This window comes from Brachyistius frenatus, unplaced genomic scaffold, assembly GCF_029030835.1.
Source record: "Brachyistius frenatus isolate BFR_SWC_R1_liver_20210118 unplaced genomic scaffold, ASM2903083v1 Contig_54, whole genome shotgun sequence".
Lineage (NCBI taxonomy): Eukaryota > Metazoa > Chordata > Actinopteri > Embiotocidae > Brachyistius > Brachyistius frenatus.
In genome coordinates, this window is record NW_027210653.1 from 2,237,837 (window position 1) to 2,253,841 (window position 16,005).

At 42.4% G+C, this 16,005-nt stretch overlaps 1 protein-coding gene across 1 annotated transcript in view; it reads right to left on the reverse strand.

The window, feature by feature from the left end:
* LOC138624734 (ADAMTS-like protein 1) overlaps positions 1-16,005 on the reverse strand; it is a 93,528-nt gene that overhangs the window by 3,864 nt on the left and 73,659 nt on the right. The window contains exons 8-21 of the mRNA XM_069705188.1: positions 15,453-15,610; positions 13,646-13,757; positions 13,324-13,462; positions 13,182-13,232; positions 12,872-13,076; positions 11,123-11,270; positions 10,940-11,024; positions 7,496-7,800; positions 5,711-5,840; positions 3,314-3,524; positions 3,042-3,221; positions 2,773-2,926; positions 1,584-2,592; positions 1,378-1,505 (exon numbers count right to left, since the gene is read on the reverse strand). Of these exons, the coding sequence (XP_069561289.1) occupies positions 1,378-1,505; positions 1,584-2,592; positions 2,773-2,926; positions 3,042-3,221; positions 3,314-3,524; positions 5,711-5,840; positions 7,496-7,800; positions 10,940-11,024; positions 11,123-11,270; positions 12,872-13,076; positions 13,182-13,232; positions 13,324-13,462; positions 13,646-13,757; positions 15,453-15,610 (3,015 nt within the window). The remainder of the gene's footprint in view (positions 1-1,377; positions 1,506-1,583; positions 2,593-2,772; positions 2,927-3,041; positions 3,222-3,313; positions 3,525-5,710; positions 5,841-7,495; positions 7,801-10,939; positions 11,025-11,122; positions 11,271-12,871; positions 13,077-13,181; positions 13,233-13,323; positions 13,463-13,645; positions 13,758-15,452; positions 15,611-16,005) is intronic.

The following is a 16,005-nucleotide window of genomic DNA, read 5'->3' on the forward strand; positions in this document are numbered from 1 at the left end:
TGGTTGGGACATTTTTGAACACTTTTAAGGCTCTCTATCCTTTCCATTTAGATTTGCTGAAAGGGGTACGTAGAGTTAATCTCCTTTGAAACATTGCCTGGAACCTCTAATTGTTGCCGTATGGGGAGGAAAAGTGCTGCAGAATCAGGAAACCCACAGTGGCGGTGCTTTGATGAAAATGCAGCAGTTCTGTGACTGACCATACTTGGAGGAGATGAAGGACAGTGACCCGAGCCGTGACATGCCCCGGACATTCTCTGTCACTGACTCGGCCAGAGGAACCACTGGGGTGAGCAAAAGCTAACTGTATGTCAGTGCCTGTGGTTCCTCTTGTGTCTGTGTCTTTTTGGGCTGAAAGACTGCTTTCCCAGAATTTCTAAGCCTGAACCACAAAAGAACAACACAAATTACTGTAAACTGGTCTACATGAAACTGGATTAGGAGAAATTGAACTTGACATTGGGTCAATACTGACTTCATCATTTGCATGCGCAGCAACAAAAGCTGTTTTCAGTCACAGAACTGCTACATTTTCAGCAGTCACAGTGATGTTTTCATTATTTGCTCATTACAAAACTTCTGTGAAGCTTAATCACACTTGAAGTAAGAGGTTAGAAGTTGAGGCTGGTTATTAAACAATTGATGATATCATTACCAATACCTTGTGCATATTGGTTCCTGAACAATCCTTTATTTACACCAATGTTAAAAAAAAAAAAAATGTTAAGAAAAAGAAAATGGCATTACATATTTCGGTACAAGGTGGAGAGTATAACCCAGGTTTTTTTCTGGAGCAATTAACAGATGTCCCTAAAACGCTTCACACTATCGCTAGATGCCACAATCATTTGTTTTTCCTTAAATGCCTCACATGCTACTAGCAGACGCTAGTTTGCAGGTATGTGGCCAAATATTAGTCTGAAAAGAGTGTATTAAAGAATTCTAATGTAAGATTTACTTAAGATGATTTTATCTGTGTGGGCAGGCCATCCGAGCAGAGCTCACTGACGATGAGATTTACTTTTGTGTACAGGTAGCAAAGGCTATGCGTTGTTAAAATGAAAGTGTTTTAGTCTGAATGATGCCGAGGTATCAAAATTTGAACTATTGAATAACAAGAAGGTAGAATTGTATTGAGGCAATTTTGGTCAGTGCCATAAAGGTTTGGAGGTTTGGTGCCCTACCTTAGTGTTGCTCAGCAAATTCATTTTTTCTCTGGACAGAGCCAGTTTAGCTGCTTTCCACATTAAAACTTCAAGCCATTCTAAGCTAATAGTCTTCTGGCTCCAGCTCCATTACATACAGATATGAGATTGGTTTCTATCTTTTCCTCGAACTCTTGACGAGACTGGAAAGATTCACGTGTGTCAACCTTGCCTGCAATCTGTAGCCAAGATGAAAGAGATGTGCGTCCAAGATGGCTCCTTGCAGTGCAGGTGTACAAACCCTCGTCTCCTTTTCCTGGAGACTGGATCCTCAGTGAGCCGGAGGGCAACCGGCCTACTCTGCCAACACAAAAACAGAAGTAACCACAGTCAGCTTTGCCTTTTGCAGAAAAAGCCCTATTGAAGGTTATTTCTTACCTGCTATTGTAGAGCAACTCTTTTCCATTCTTTGTCCATGTTAGTGATGGTTCAGGGTTCCCCAGTGCCTCGCACCTCAACACCAAAGTGGCAACTGGTTTCTGCAGCAAAATGGGTGTTCCCACATAAACTATCATTTCAGATTGCAGTGACACTACGACTTTCTTGGACTGTTGGATCATCACGGGATTTCTAGCTCTGGATGTGTGGCCTTTGATGTTCGGTTTGTAAAGGAGAGGCCCTTGCGTAGTAGATTCTGCACTTTCCGGAGGGTGAAGAGTTGACTCATTGGTTTCACCCTGTGTCATACTGAGCTCGCTGAGCAACTGAGCGATGAGCTGTTCCCGCCGTGGTTCTCCGAGGCCTTCAGCGAGGCTCTGTGTGATCTCATCTAGCCTGTGGGTATCAGCTATTAGTACGACTGGGATGGAAATTTCTGAGGCTGCTCTGTCATCCTCCAGAGTCGACCTGTTCTTTTCACTCGAGTGTGGTTTGTCAGCAATGTATTTCTCATCTTGGACAGATCCTTTGAGTTCAAGCAAACGCTCAACAATGTTGTCGTATTGGTTGAGGGAGATGGGCAATTCCTTGACTCCGTCTCTGGTTGAGGTCACATCTGGCCGCCCAACCTTTTGTTGTCCCCTTTCGAAGAGCCAGGACTGTGGAACAAACAGCTTGTGTTTGCTGCCAATGACCTGTAGAACAAAATGTTCTCGTGCCTGGCCTGCGATGCATGTGTATATGCCTGCATCAGCTGGACGAACCTGCTGAATTTTCACGTATCCTAGTGATGTTATGGAGAGGTGCGGGAGGTTGACCAGGGGCTTCCCTTCCTTCAGCCATCGGATGTGGCCCTTGCGAAAGTGGCGAGCTGGGCAGCGAAGGACCACAGTTGTCCAGGGCAGGAGGTAGGCATAACCTCCAACAACCAACTGTACCTTTTTGCCCTTCCTCCACTGAATATAAACCTTCTTCTGGGCCAGTATGGTGGGATCAGGCTTGATGGAGTCTGGAATTAAATGAGACAACAGATGAATTGCTTGATTATTGTCTGTGCTATTAATACTTCTGGGAATTTTTGGGAGCTTTACATTCACACAACCTAACTCCTTTCTTAAATATTCCTTTCACTGTTTTCTGTCTTGACAATACAAATAACCTAAACAGAGCCAAACAGAGGGTCTCTTACTGTCACAGTGCCTGACGGAGCATGGTCGGATTCTGATGGGACGGGCCAGAAGTGAACAGTTCTTAGGGTCAATAGTCCAATATCGTCCATTCTCCCCTTTTTTCCTGCAGACGGTCTGCTGAGTCTGAATGCCTTTTCCGCTGGTCACTGAACACTGGACAAACGAATGAATATCCATAATATGTAAATGAGCAAAACCTGTATTATTTTTTAGATCATTTAAAGAGCAGATAATTGGCAGGGTGGTCTCTGGTGGAAAGACAGTCTACCTGGGACCAGTCAGTTGTGACCCATTGAGGTGGGCAGTCCTGCTTGCGACAGGGCTGCTGGTTTGTGGGGCGCTTGGAAGGACAAAAGGTGTCCGGCAGCTCCAGGACGCTGCCATCTGACAACCTTTGTTTGCACAGTACCTGCCTCCTCTGAACTCCACCACCACAGCTCTGGGAGCACTGCAGTGACAAAAAAAATGTACGACATGTTTCATTCTTTTTGCTGGGTCAGACATTTATAGTGGTGAACATCCTATGTGAGATCCCTTTACCTGTTCCCAGTCTTGTGTGTCCCACATGGGAGCGCAGTCAAAGCGGTTGCAGGCTTGGACAGGACTTGGCTTAGGGCTCTGACAGTCTTCATCCCTCAAAACTGCAGTGCGGTTGCTGTCCCGGGAGGGCCGGCGAGTGCACGCCACAGTGCGGGTCATCAGACCAACCCCACAAGTAGCAGAGCATGAACTCCACCCCCCTGTTTCCCACCTGTGAAAACCATGTTTATCATTAGATTACTCATTAAACCACGTTCCAAAATCCCTTGCTGCAGAGCTACAGGACATTGTGTTCATATATACAGAATGTAGCCCATTAGTCCAAATCAGTAAAAGAAGCCAAGAAGAGGAGTTCAGCCACAGTGCTCATTTTTTCTTGATCCAACGGGAGGACAGTCTTGAAGTCTTATAAATATGTAAATTAATGAAAGTGAATACGAGTGAAAAGGCAAGATGCATAAAATCTCCAACTGAATTCAATAATACTTCACTTTTTCATTGGCAATTTTCCAATGACCTACACTACGTGGACCGATGTTTATGTTGTTGACCAACACAGGGTCATCAATCCAGCATCAAAGTGAACTTGGCATTTATATTCCCTCCTGAGGCCTGAGTCCGACTAGTTAGTAGGCCTTTGGCTTCCCCAAAGATGGCAGTGACTTTACTTTTGGCTTGACAGATTAGGTGATATTTCAAAACTATCCGTATTTACTCAAGGGTCCAGGGTCTGAGGAGAATTGGGAATGAAGCTTGTTCATGGACCGCTACTAGCCTCAAAGCTAAATCCTATGGCTGTTTCTCTTCAGAGGGAACACTATCCAACGAGTGTAGCTTAATATGGGCGGGTGAGGAGGCCTCAGGGAGGGAGCAAAGGGCCAAAGGAAACAAGCCCAATACAGCGTTTGTTGTCCCTGAAAACAAGACCCAAGGCCTGGAAAAACAGGCAAGGGCAGGCTGCAAGCCTCTGGGTTTTCTGACAGGAGTGTGAGCGGTGGAGCACTGACAATGCGCACGGTGTTAACTTAAAACGTGTGGCCTACCACAAAATCCACTCACCGTTTAGCCCCAACGCAGTTATGTTAAACAGCATGCCATTTCACTGTTTAATCTTTGAAGTGTTTTAATTTGACATATTCTGCTTGTTCAGTTTAGAAAGAATAGAAATAATTACAACATTGCTCATACACTGCATCCCAATCTGATGTCCACCAGACGTTAGGAGGATAAAATAAAAAAGCACACACTCTTTGACTTTAATAGTATAGGCTACAGCTGACAAGTCAAAAAGCTGTAGAGACCTATAATAACTTGAAATTTAGTAAGAATATTTGTTTGGTCCAGAGAAGATGGTAACAATGATTTTTGTCTCTTGACTTTTTGAGGAGCTCAAATTGAAGACAAATTTGACCAGCACTTTTCCCCATGACATGCTATCTCTACACAAGACATTTCATAATATACTGGATAGACTGCCGTTATGTTTTGCAACCAAAGTCATGCTTGGCTGCATGACTTTAGAAAACCCCTACAGGCTTTTCAACAGCATCCGCTCAGGACAAACACTACATTGTTAACCCCTCTGCTAATGTGGCAAATTCATCAATATGACGTGCGATCCCTAAAGGTAATTTCTAGTTTTATAAAAGGCCAAGAGGTGGCATTTTGCTATAGTAGTTTCATAAAAAGAAACACGGAGCATCGCAGCCGAGGTCTCATTCATTTCTACACCAACACTACCAATAAAAATCTGGAAAACTTCTTCTAAACACAGTTTTACATCTGAGCCTTGCAGGTATATAGCGATCCACTGAGATCAGATCCTGGTGTGTCAGATTGTGACCAGGTTCCACATGGCTTAATTTCCTGCTCTCAGTGTTACAACCATCCATCTCTGTCATTCTGCTTCAGTATCACTTGGACTCAAATGGCCTGAATTGTGATTTAATTAGCCCAAGTGGTTTAGTCTGAGAGTGGCAGTGTAGTGGATGAAAAGCATGGATCTCTTTTGTTTATAACCAGATTAGTAGAATTTAATTGATTCAACTAGTGGCATGTGTGTTTTTTGACAAATGGAAAGTTAAGTAGTTGCACGTGTATGATCCCAGAATGCATCAGGGCTCTACAAAATGGGACAAGCATGTCTCAGCGCCACATATTATATTATATAATATTTTGGTCTGATACACTTTTGGTAAACCAATAAAGAGTGTAGCAAGAGTTCTGACTTGTTTTGAAATCATATTTTCCTCTAAAATGCAGCCAAATTCATTTTTCCTCTTCAATTCTACTGCATACATCAGTGAGGTCCATTTTAATGTTCATGCAAAATTCATTTCAAGCAATGTTTAGATGACGATAATGATGAGAAGGTCTGGTTTGCGGGTTTTACTGTACCTGGGGGGGCAAGGCTGAGTCCTGCAGTCCTGGAGGAGCTGCGGGGGCCGACGGGAGCTCACACACAGGCTTTGGTCTGCCGCCTCTCTGGTCTGCTTGTTCAGGCAGATGACCACGGCCTCCTGCACACCTGGGGTTAGGCAGCAGAGCATGGTCACAAAAAACTTAACCATGGAATCACGAGTTTTTCTATACGGATGCTTGCTTTTCCATTTATGGATTTCCCTTTTCTTCTGAGAACAAATGTGGAAAAATGCAAACATATACCATTCCTATTACGCCTCTCTTGCTTACAAATTGTGACAAATATATAAATGGAATAGCATAGGATAGTGCAAGCAGACACTGCAATGAAAAACCCAGATATAAGCTCATCAAGAAAAGCACAATGACATTAAATCAGCAGCTGCCTGAACTCTGGATAAACTGGAAGAGTGTAATGTAAGGTCATATCAAAAGTAATGCAACATAAATCTCAGCGTCTGCTTCTAATGTTGGGGACAATAACAGTGAAGCCGGCACTTCAAACGCCGCAGTGGTGTGATGGTCCACAGGAGTGCAGCCCTCAGGGTGTGTATGTGATATCTGATACCAGCCTGTAATCATCCCCGAATGGGAGTTTTTTGAGTTTGGGGGCGAGCGCACACACACACACACACACACACACACACACACACACACACACACACACACACACACACACACACACACACACACACACACACACACACACACACACACACACACACACACACACACACACACACACACACACACAGAGACAAAAGCCGACGCCCATGTGCACAAACGAAGTTACGAATGCACACTCCTGCAGACATCAACACAGAGACAGAGGCATAAAGGCGTGGATGTGGAGGTGGGAGATTAAAGTGGGACTGAACACAAGTTGGCAGGGTGTTTAGGAAAGCTGTCTCAGTCTGGCACAGTATAAATTGCTGCTGAGAGCATCTGTGACGTATGCTCTAAAGGGTTAAAGTTCCATCCATTATCATCTAACATCATATAACTTCCTCTTTCTCAGGGCCGACACTAACATGGCTTTACTCACCATTGACCTGAGGTCGCTGGTTACTTCTGGAGCGTTTCACATGTTAATACAGCAAATGGGACAAATTCAGTGACACTGACGGAGTTGGATTTGCCTTCAAGATTTGCAGTGCAATCCAACAAGGCAGCAGCATAATGTATTTGCTGCATCTATGCAATGGAACTTATTCTGTGATGAGTTTATTGTAAGATCCCCATGACTGTTTGTTAACAACATTTTTGGTTTCATCAGGACTTGTGAATTTCCTCTTTACTTTTATGCCACTCCAGACTAAAATATTTCTTGAAAAAATATTAGATGGATTGCCATGACATTTTTGGAGATATTCATGGTCCCCACAGGATGCACCCTGCTGTCTTTGGAAATGTCTCAACATTGAATTGATATTTTCTGTTTGAGTTTCAGAGAAATTTCTTTGTCACATTAATGCCCCCCTTCAGGATAAATTACAATAACAACACCAAGCAAAGCAGCTCCATTAGCCCTGTGTTTAGTGCAGGTATCAATCTTAGAAGGCTACCGTGATAAACTAAGACCGTGAACATAGTAAACATACTTGCTAAATATCAGCACGTTATTATTGTCACTGTGAGGCTCAAAAAGCCACTTGCATGGCTCGGCGTCACTCACAGGTAATTTTTTCCAACTTCCCATTTCTGTTCTTTCTACTTCTCTTTCTTTAGTTTCTCATAAGAGATATCAGTGAAGATCCATACCTCCACCACAACTCTCCGAGCACTCCGTAAACCCCTCATACTCCCAGTCGTGCAGTTCCTCTCTTTGCAGTGTCCTGCCTTCCTCCTCCTCTTCCTCCTTTTTGCCTTCTCCTTGGCCCGACACTCCAGTGCAGGGAGTACGGTAGCAAGGCTGGCTTGTGCCAGGCTTGACCCCCTCGCATTCATCGTCGGGCAGGTCAGCAACAGACTGGGAGAAGGACAGCAACACCTGGCACTTGACGGTGCGTTGTTGGGTCCCAGCGCCACAAGTCCGGCTGCAGGGCTGCCAAGGATCGGGGATGAAGCTGCAGAGGACAGCCAGCAGGTTTGAGAAAACAAAACGGTGATGATTAATCAAACAAATAATCACACAGTAAGTATGCTTCACATATCTCCACCAAAGAGGCTTGAAAAGTAGTTAAATTTGAGTCAGGTTTGATGGTGACTGTTTCCAAAGCAGCACTTGAAAGTGGCCTGAAATCGGTTCACAGGTTTTTAGCATTCCCTGTAAACACATTTTCTTCATTTGCTGCTCGGTTCATAAACTCGTTCAGTATTTATGAAATGCAGTCCTCCTGTGATTAATTCTGCACCTGTGAAGCATTAGGATCAGCTATTCTCGGATAAACGGCTTTCGTGCGCATCCTTCCTCGTCTTAAAGAACAGATCAGAGGAGGACATACCCAAGACCCACAGACTGAACCGTCACCTTTTCAACAGCTTCAGGAGAGAGTAAAAAAAACAAAACGTAAACTCTAGAGAGCATAAGACAGAGACATTTGAATCCCTCTTGATCTTCACTTTAATTAATACGAATGTAACTTTCTAGGAACTGTAAAGAAATGTTGGCTAATGAAAAATTGTTTTTTTTTTGAAAGACCAGAGGAGCAATTTGGTGCCTGCTATGAACAGAACATCCATAATGATCCAGTGATGTTCAGATTTTTTTTGATTGGGCAGATCACAGCTGTTTCATGCTGCTCTCGTGCTCATTAAGTGCGCATGAAAATTATGAAGCAGTCATATTGAAATATAGAAGTACAAAGAGAGAATCTGTAGGACAGCTAAGATCCACTAACGAAGTGTTTCTATTAATCTGTCATGTAAGCATGAAAGCAACTCTCTGTCCTGTTGAAGATCCACCAGCAGGTTGACAGCTGATAGCAGACAGTGTGCATACTGTATGAGGGGACCTTGAATATATGTGGCAGTGAGAGGCTTTATGAGTTCTTCACATCCTCTTCGTTTCATCTTTTGCACAAGGCTCCATGTTTTATGATCTTCACATCATTGATCGGAGTTGACTGAGATACCATAAAATCCACTTATAATCACAATGAGATAAAACACTGTTGCAGATAGGCAGTGGCTGAGTTGGTAATCTTACAAAAGAAAATGCTGCAAAGGTCTAGTTTGCTAAATATTTATTCCTGAACTGAACATGTTTAGAGGCAGATGATTTGAATCAGCAAAGTGATTCATACTTTCCACCTCAACATATCAGTGACTTGGCTTTTAATCTCATTTCGTAATCCGAAAAAAGTCTCGTTAGTGTTTTTTTGTTTTTTTGGGTGGTTTTGCTATAAAAACTGAAAACATAACAATATCAGCATTGCTTTCTAATTACATTCTGTGAAGCTGACTAACCCTCTATACCTGAACCCAAATGTCCCACTGAGAGAATGCAGTTACAAAACAAAGCATATTTTCAATGTACACATACAGACGGGTGACAAATGAAAGGAAAAAAACAACATAAAGTGTCTCAGTAAAATGTTGGGCCACCACGTGCTGCCAGAACAGCTGCAGTGTTCCTTGGCATTGAGTCTCTGGAACTCTGCTGGAGGGATGGAACATCATTCTTCAAAAAGACATTCCCTCATTTAGTGTTTTTGATGAAGGCAGTGGACGTAGTCCAACACAGTCCAACGCAGTCCAACGCAGTTCCCATAAGTGTTGAGCTGGGTTGAGATCTGGTGACTGTGAACCCTATCGCTTATGATTCACATCATTTTCAGACTCATCAAGCCATTCAGTGACCCCTCGTGCTCTATGGATCACTCCCATCAGGGTAGAAATGTTTCATCATAGGGTAAAGGTGACCACTCAGAAGACTTTATATTGATTTGCAGTGACCCTTCCTTGTAAGGGGACATGTGGGCCCAATGTCCCCCCACAACTTAATAGGGTCACTGCATCCCCTCTCTGTAGGGGTCAAACATTCAGGTTTCACCTTTCATTTGTCACCCGTCTGCATATCACCACGGTATCACTAACGTGGCAGCCTTCACCAGTGTGCAGCATCCTTCTTTGTTTAAACAGTCTGACCACAGCACAAGAGCGCTGTTCTGTTTCATTAAAATGCCTCAATAAAGAGCTCATAATTACAGTAAAACGGGCTTTTTATGAGACCTCAAGGACTCGCTGTGTTTCGGACAAACAGATGAATCACCGGCAGTTAGACCTTGGAGCAGGAACGAGAAAGCCAACAGGCGAACCCGCAGAGATGTTTGTCTTCATGCGTAGTTAAAGTACATCTGTCAGTTCAAAAATAATCTTTATTTCATTCATGGAAGGAAACAACACATTTATGTAACATCCCACAAAGCCCCACGTTTATCATATCAATTAAATTTCCATCAATGGAAATATTTTATTTACTCATGGTGAAATACTTTTTTGGGACAGGTTGTGGAGCATGTATGGGTTTAATTTGGCAACCAGCTGCACAGCGGTGGTTGGGGGCAGGCAGAAGGCCTGGCAACCAAGGTGCAATAAGTCTAACGCAGGAATTTCCTTCTCACATCCGTAACCTGGCCCCATATGGTAGGTAGATATTGTTGTTGGCTCGTAAATGACGGCATATTATACACAGATATTTATGTACTTTTGGAGGAAGGACATGCTTCTTTTTTGCAACAGAGTAAAATCATATGTTTTGGCATTTCTCTCTCTCTCGCCCCCTCTCTCACTCCAGATAAGTCAAACTAGCAGATGTTTTTAACTGGCAAACATGGTTTGACTAATACAAGTCATGCAAGACACTGTGTGGAGTCCAATATTGTCCATTTTCAGAGGACAGCCATTATTAGTCAACTGATGTGTGGGACAAGAACATCTGGACCCTTCTGAGGGTTTGTTGAGGTAATGCTGGTAGTCAGAGACTGAACAGTCCACAGGTTTTTATAAAAATGTTTCTTTTTCTTTCACCTTCAGTTTCCCCTTTCACCCTAAATAACCTCACACAGTATATTCATACCGTGCACCTGACATTACACTATGGCAAGCCGTTTTAACATTCAGTTGCTAAGTTTGCCAGTGCAGACATCAACAATGTCATTTAGACTAGTTGTACTTACATTGAGACTCGTCAGAAGTTTTAGTAAAGCTATACTCTGAATCTGTTATCCTCTCTTGTGTTTGTTTTGTGTTCCTGGTACTCACGTTGGCTCTTCCGTCACAGTGACTTCCTCCTCCAGCTCTATGGCTTGCTTATGCCACACAGGTTTCGCCTCAACAGGCAGCGTATCTAGTGTAACAGAAAAGAGAAGAGGCTGAACATCACACGTGAACATTTTAGAGATGCTCGGTGGATAAAACATGACAAAACAGCCACCTTGAACCCACCTATGGACTTGTAGCAGGGCACGGTCACCAGACACTCCTCCTTGATGTGGGGCTTCGTGGTGGGGTTGCAGCCTCCGGCATGGAGACCCCGGTGGTCGATGCATAACACCACCCTGTAGCGCAGACCCTGCCCACAGGTCACTGTACACTGGTGGTGACAGGTGATACAGTCTATTAACTACTGATTGATATGGGTCTATCAGTCTATCGTCACACAGGCTAACTCTTGTGGTCACATCTTTTTGCTTGTGTTTGATAGAAAGTCTCAGTCATTGGCTCAAGGGAGGTAAAGAAAGAGACCTTCCAAAATCCCCTGCAGCTCTTTGCTCTGGTGTCCTCGGCCAAAACAAGCATTTTAAAGGCCAGGGAAGAATGTGCTAGATAAACATCATTGCGGGTTTTTAGGGGGCCACAAATCTGGCTCTGTGGGCTTCAACATGTGCCTGTTTGACTAGTGAGGCAGAGAAATGCCCATGAGGAAGCAGTGTGGGACATTTGTGGTGGGATTGGTTGATGTAAAAAGCAGCTATAAGATTTAAGGGTAAGTACACTGACCAGGAGGGTTACACTCATCCTGATGCACCGCCCTGAAAATCTGAATGTGTAATGGCTCAGACAGTCAAACGAATCTGGATGCGTTGTTGATTTGAGTTTTAATACATCTTTGTATGTTTTGAATGGTGGGTTGAAGGGGAGTGTGTTCCTATCACTTTCAGGATGGTGCTCGTTGTTTGTAGAGCCAACAAAATCACAAGTAGGATGGACTGTTGATTATATATTTGTCTTTCTGTGAAAGAATAAATCATGTTTTTAAATTTTTTTATTTCCATGGGTTAATTAAGACCCACTGTGGTGATTTACAAAGACAAATAAGCAGTTCGCCAATACTGGACTTCCTCAGGTTGGTAACTAACAGCTACAGAACACAGGGAAACATCTATGTATGTTTGGTTATTTGGCATGTTAGCTTAACTTTGTGTGATGTTTAACTTCAAAAGAGCCAAATTTGGGGCCCGAGGGATGAGTTTGACCCACACCTTCTTTGTTTTGGCCAACCACAGCGTTTGACCGCTCGTGCTTATTTACCTTGTGCTGTAAAATGGCAACAAATCGTAAAATTTGTGCAGCTAAAAGTCCATAATATGAGTTTTATGAAAATGTGCAGCACAGTGCTGTTAAGATTCTCCATTAAATTCCATTGTCCTACATCTTATCAATGAAGAATGATGATATTTTCTCTCTCTCGTGCTGTTAGTTTGTTTGATTGAGGCAAAGGCACACTGACGAGAGAGTATTAAAAACAAAATTGCAAGATTTGTTTTTGATTCAATTATGTAAAAAAAATTTAATTGACAATTTTTTCAATAATTTATTTTTCATTTAATTATTATTATTTATTTATTGTTTTTGACAAGAATTTCTGCAAAATTATAAAATTACAACTAAACACATTAAAAAGGAGTGGTTTAATTATACTAACATTTTATTTTACATTTAGAATGTTCATTTTATGTAAAATATATTACATTTTAATATAATGTAATTTCACATAACATAACAGATTCATTTTTGGCCCTTCAAAGGAAATAATTTGGGCACCTCTGTTTTACAGCATCTAACAAGGGGACTTCCTTAATCACATACAGCTCAGCGTGGTGTTAAACTTAATTGTATGGGCGTTTGCGGGTCTTTTTACTGAATAAAACAAATTCCCAAATATTCCCAAAGAGAATAAAGAAGGGTACCTACAGGTGACCACTCCTGTGCCAGCCAGGTGGGGCAGTCGAAGGTGTTGCAGGGCTGCAGGATGGCCGTCTTGGGAGAGTAGAGACACTTCCACTCCTCGGTGGGAGTGATGATCCCCTGCATGTCTTCCTCCACACACGATACTGAGCGACTCTGGATGCCCCCGCCACAAGAGGTGGAGCAGGCCGTCCAGGGACTGCTCTCCCATCTGACATCATACAGGGTTACATTTCATGAAGTGACTGTTGGAGATCAGTAGGTGTCAGGACTTGTGGGTGTGTTTTTGTGTGAGTCACAGTAGGTGAGTACGTACCGAGGCAGAGGGTGGTAGAGGTCATATGGCATAATCTGCTTGTAGCCATCACTAAAAAGGTCAAAATAATGAAGGAAATGAGGATTTAGCATTCAAACTGTGCTGTCAAAATTCAGTGTAGTGTCCAGTTTAAGTATCCAACCTGTCCAGGCAGGGCTCCATGTTGCACTCCTGCAGTTTGGGTTTTGGTTTGACGTTCTCTGGGTAATAATGGCAGTACTGGTCCACAACCACCCGACCACTCCGCATATCAAAGCACTCTGCTGAGGTTAGCTGGTAACCTACAGACAAGGAAACATCACGGTAAAATCCTCAATTAGGACAAGTCTAGTAGAGGAGTAATTCAATATAAAACATGTAATAACAAGGAGTTTGCTTCTCAACTTTTAATCAGTTGATTGAAAACATTTCTGGCTACCATCAAGATGATTTTTACAAATGCCGGCAGTGCAGGTGAGTGTTACCTCCACCACATGTGACAGAGCAGGGGAAGAAGTCGGTCTCTCTCCAGCGGTGGATGATGGGCTGGTAGTAGATGTACTGGACCACGCTGTCAGCATCACTGGCAAACTGCACCTACAGAAACAATGTTCAAGTGTCACCATCAAATTCAGTTTAAACTGGTATAATAAAACTATAGGATGACGACAGTTTCATCTGCAAACTCCTTCCAATGATAATTTCCAAATGATTTTTATGAAGCATCCATTTTTTAAGAGAAACACAAGGTTTTGGTCATGTATTGCTTCCACATGATTCAAAATGGCTTTTCAAACCACAGTTATCAGATAGTTTTATGTAAATCATTTATGTATTTTGTTGGAAATGCCAAAATTTCAAAAACACCCAACCTCACCCACCACAAACTTTGAAAGATCTCTTTTTGCTCTCTGCTTTTGGCCCGATGTATGAGACCGGAGGGAAGAAAACGCTGTTGTAAGGGAAATTAAGTGATACTGGAATATACGGATATATTTTTCACGCGTACAAATTGAAAAAAAAAACCCACCCTAAAATACCTGAAATATCAGCAGAATGTTTGAGCTCGACTTTGAGCTGAGCTACTATGAGTGTGTGTCAGAGAAAGTGATGAATAAGTTCCTGGAGGATATCAAACTATTTCTTAGTGCTTTGCATCAATAAAATAAAGAACAAAGACTGTTTTGATAGAAATTAGACCATGTGTGTCAGTGTTTTGTCAGTCCTTTTGTACATTTTAACAAGACACATTTTAACAGCAACATATATCAATCAAATTTCACTGCCACTCATTCACATTCATGTGTTTACTGTGGAGAGACTGTCTGGAGACTTTTTAATATGATTTTCTATTTGTTCAAACTTTTTTATTCTTTCCCAGCACCGTGATATGAATTGGCTGTCTGCCTCGTAACAGATTAGAAAATAATGCTTTTATAGCTTCTCAGATTTCGGTCTCCTCCGCTCCTATTTATTGTCCGATTCTGACTCGTGTTTATGAGGGAGGAAGTTTTCACAGGCGTTTCCCAGTCTGTGGCCTGTAGTTTAATTTTTAATGTCCACTCTCTTGCCCCTAGTTGGAGTTTGTGTGTGCATGTGTGTATGTAACGAAGCAGGAAAACATGTTGTAGCCATTTTGCCCTGGCATTGTAAAACTACTGAATTCAGGCAGTGTTGGATTATAACACATACAAACCTGTAATTGATAAGCATACATATTGCATGTAGTCTTCAATGTCACTCATGAGTTCATTAAGCCAAAACCAACCACTGGATTTGGAGCTTTGAACATTTGTGCTACTATTATTAATTCATGACACATTGTTTCAACACACATCCCTGAAGGAGAGCGAGCACACAAAAGAGTTGTTTGAAATTCATGTTTAAGTGCACTACAATATCTTTAAATGTAAACATATGAAATTAAATCTGCTTTGAACTCTGCATAACACGGAGAGGTTCACCAGGAGTTCATAAATAAACCTTATCTGAGCCCCGTTTGCTTTGGCTGCACTATTAAAAAAAAATGACAGTTTTGAATTAAACTTGAAACGGCTACAAAAAGGTCCCAGTGATGTGAGCTGTTTGGTAGAGTGAAGCTGATTTGGCTGCTGGTTTGAGCTCCCTGCAATAACAGATTTTTGACCACTTAGTAATTTTTTACCAAACAGCTGCTTGTTTGGTCTCTTTGGCAGCTAAATCACACAGCATCACACAGCCTGTCATTTGGTCCTTGACAAGTGCAGCGTAAGTCTTCTGAATTGAACTATATGTGTTAATTTCAGCTCTCACCTTGACTGTGAAGTCAGCTCCGAGTGGACCGGTGATTCTCAGAACCTCTTTATCTGAGACTTTCTGGTAGTCCAAGGTGGTGTTCTCCAGGTGGTACTGCCCTGATACATCCAGGACCAGTTCTCCTTTTACCCCCTGTAGAGTCTTACTCTCCACATCTGAGAAGAAAACAGAGCAGATAACTACAGCAGTATAGACACATCAGAGCCACAGTATATTACAAAAGGGAGTCAGAGAGGGATGGTCACTGACGACCACAAAATTCAACTTAAACTTTAATATCTCTTCGCTAAATTTGAGCCATCATCATCATCGTCAAATCGTCACAATATCTGGTACTTAAAAAAAATACAATTTGGTGTCGCAATTACTTCAACAGAACAAAACAGCAAATGAAAGATGTAATGAAAATGTAATTTATCACAGCCCTTCAGTCAGACCCAGTTGCAGTCTGGCAGTTGTGTTCTAAAGGCAACGAGAGTCACTGTGGCACTGCCAGGAGGCTCGTGTAGGTTTGGGAGTACAGCAGTGAGCTTTTCCCGTGTTTGACCTC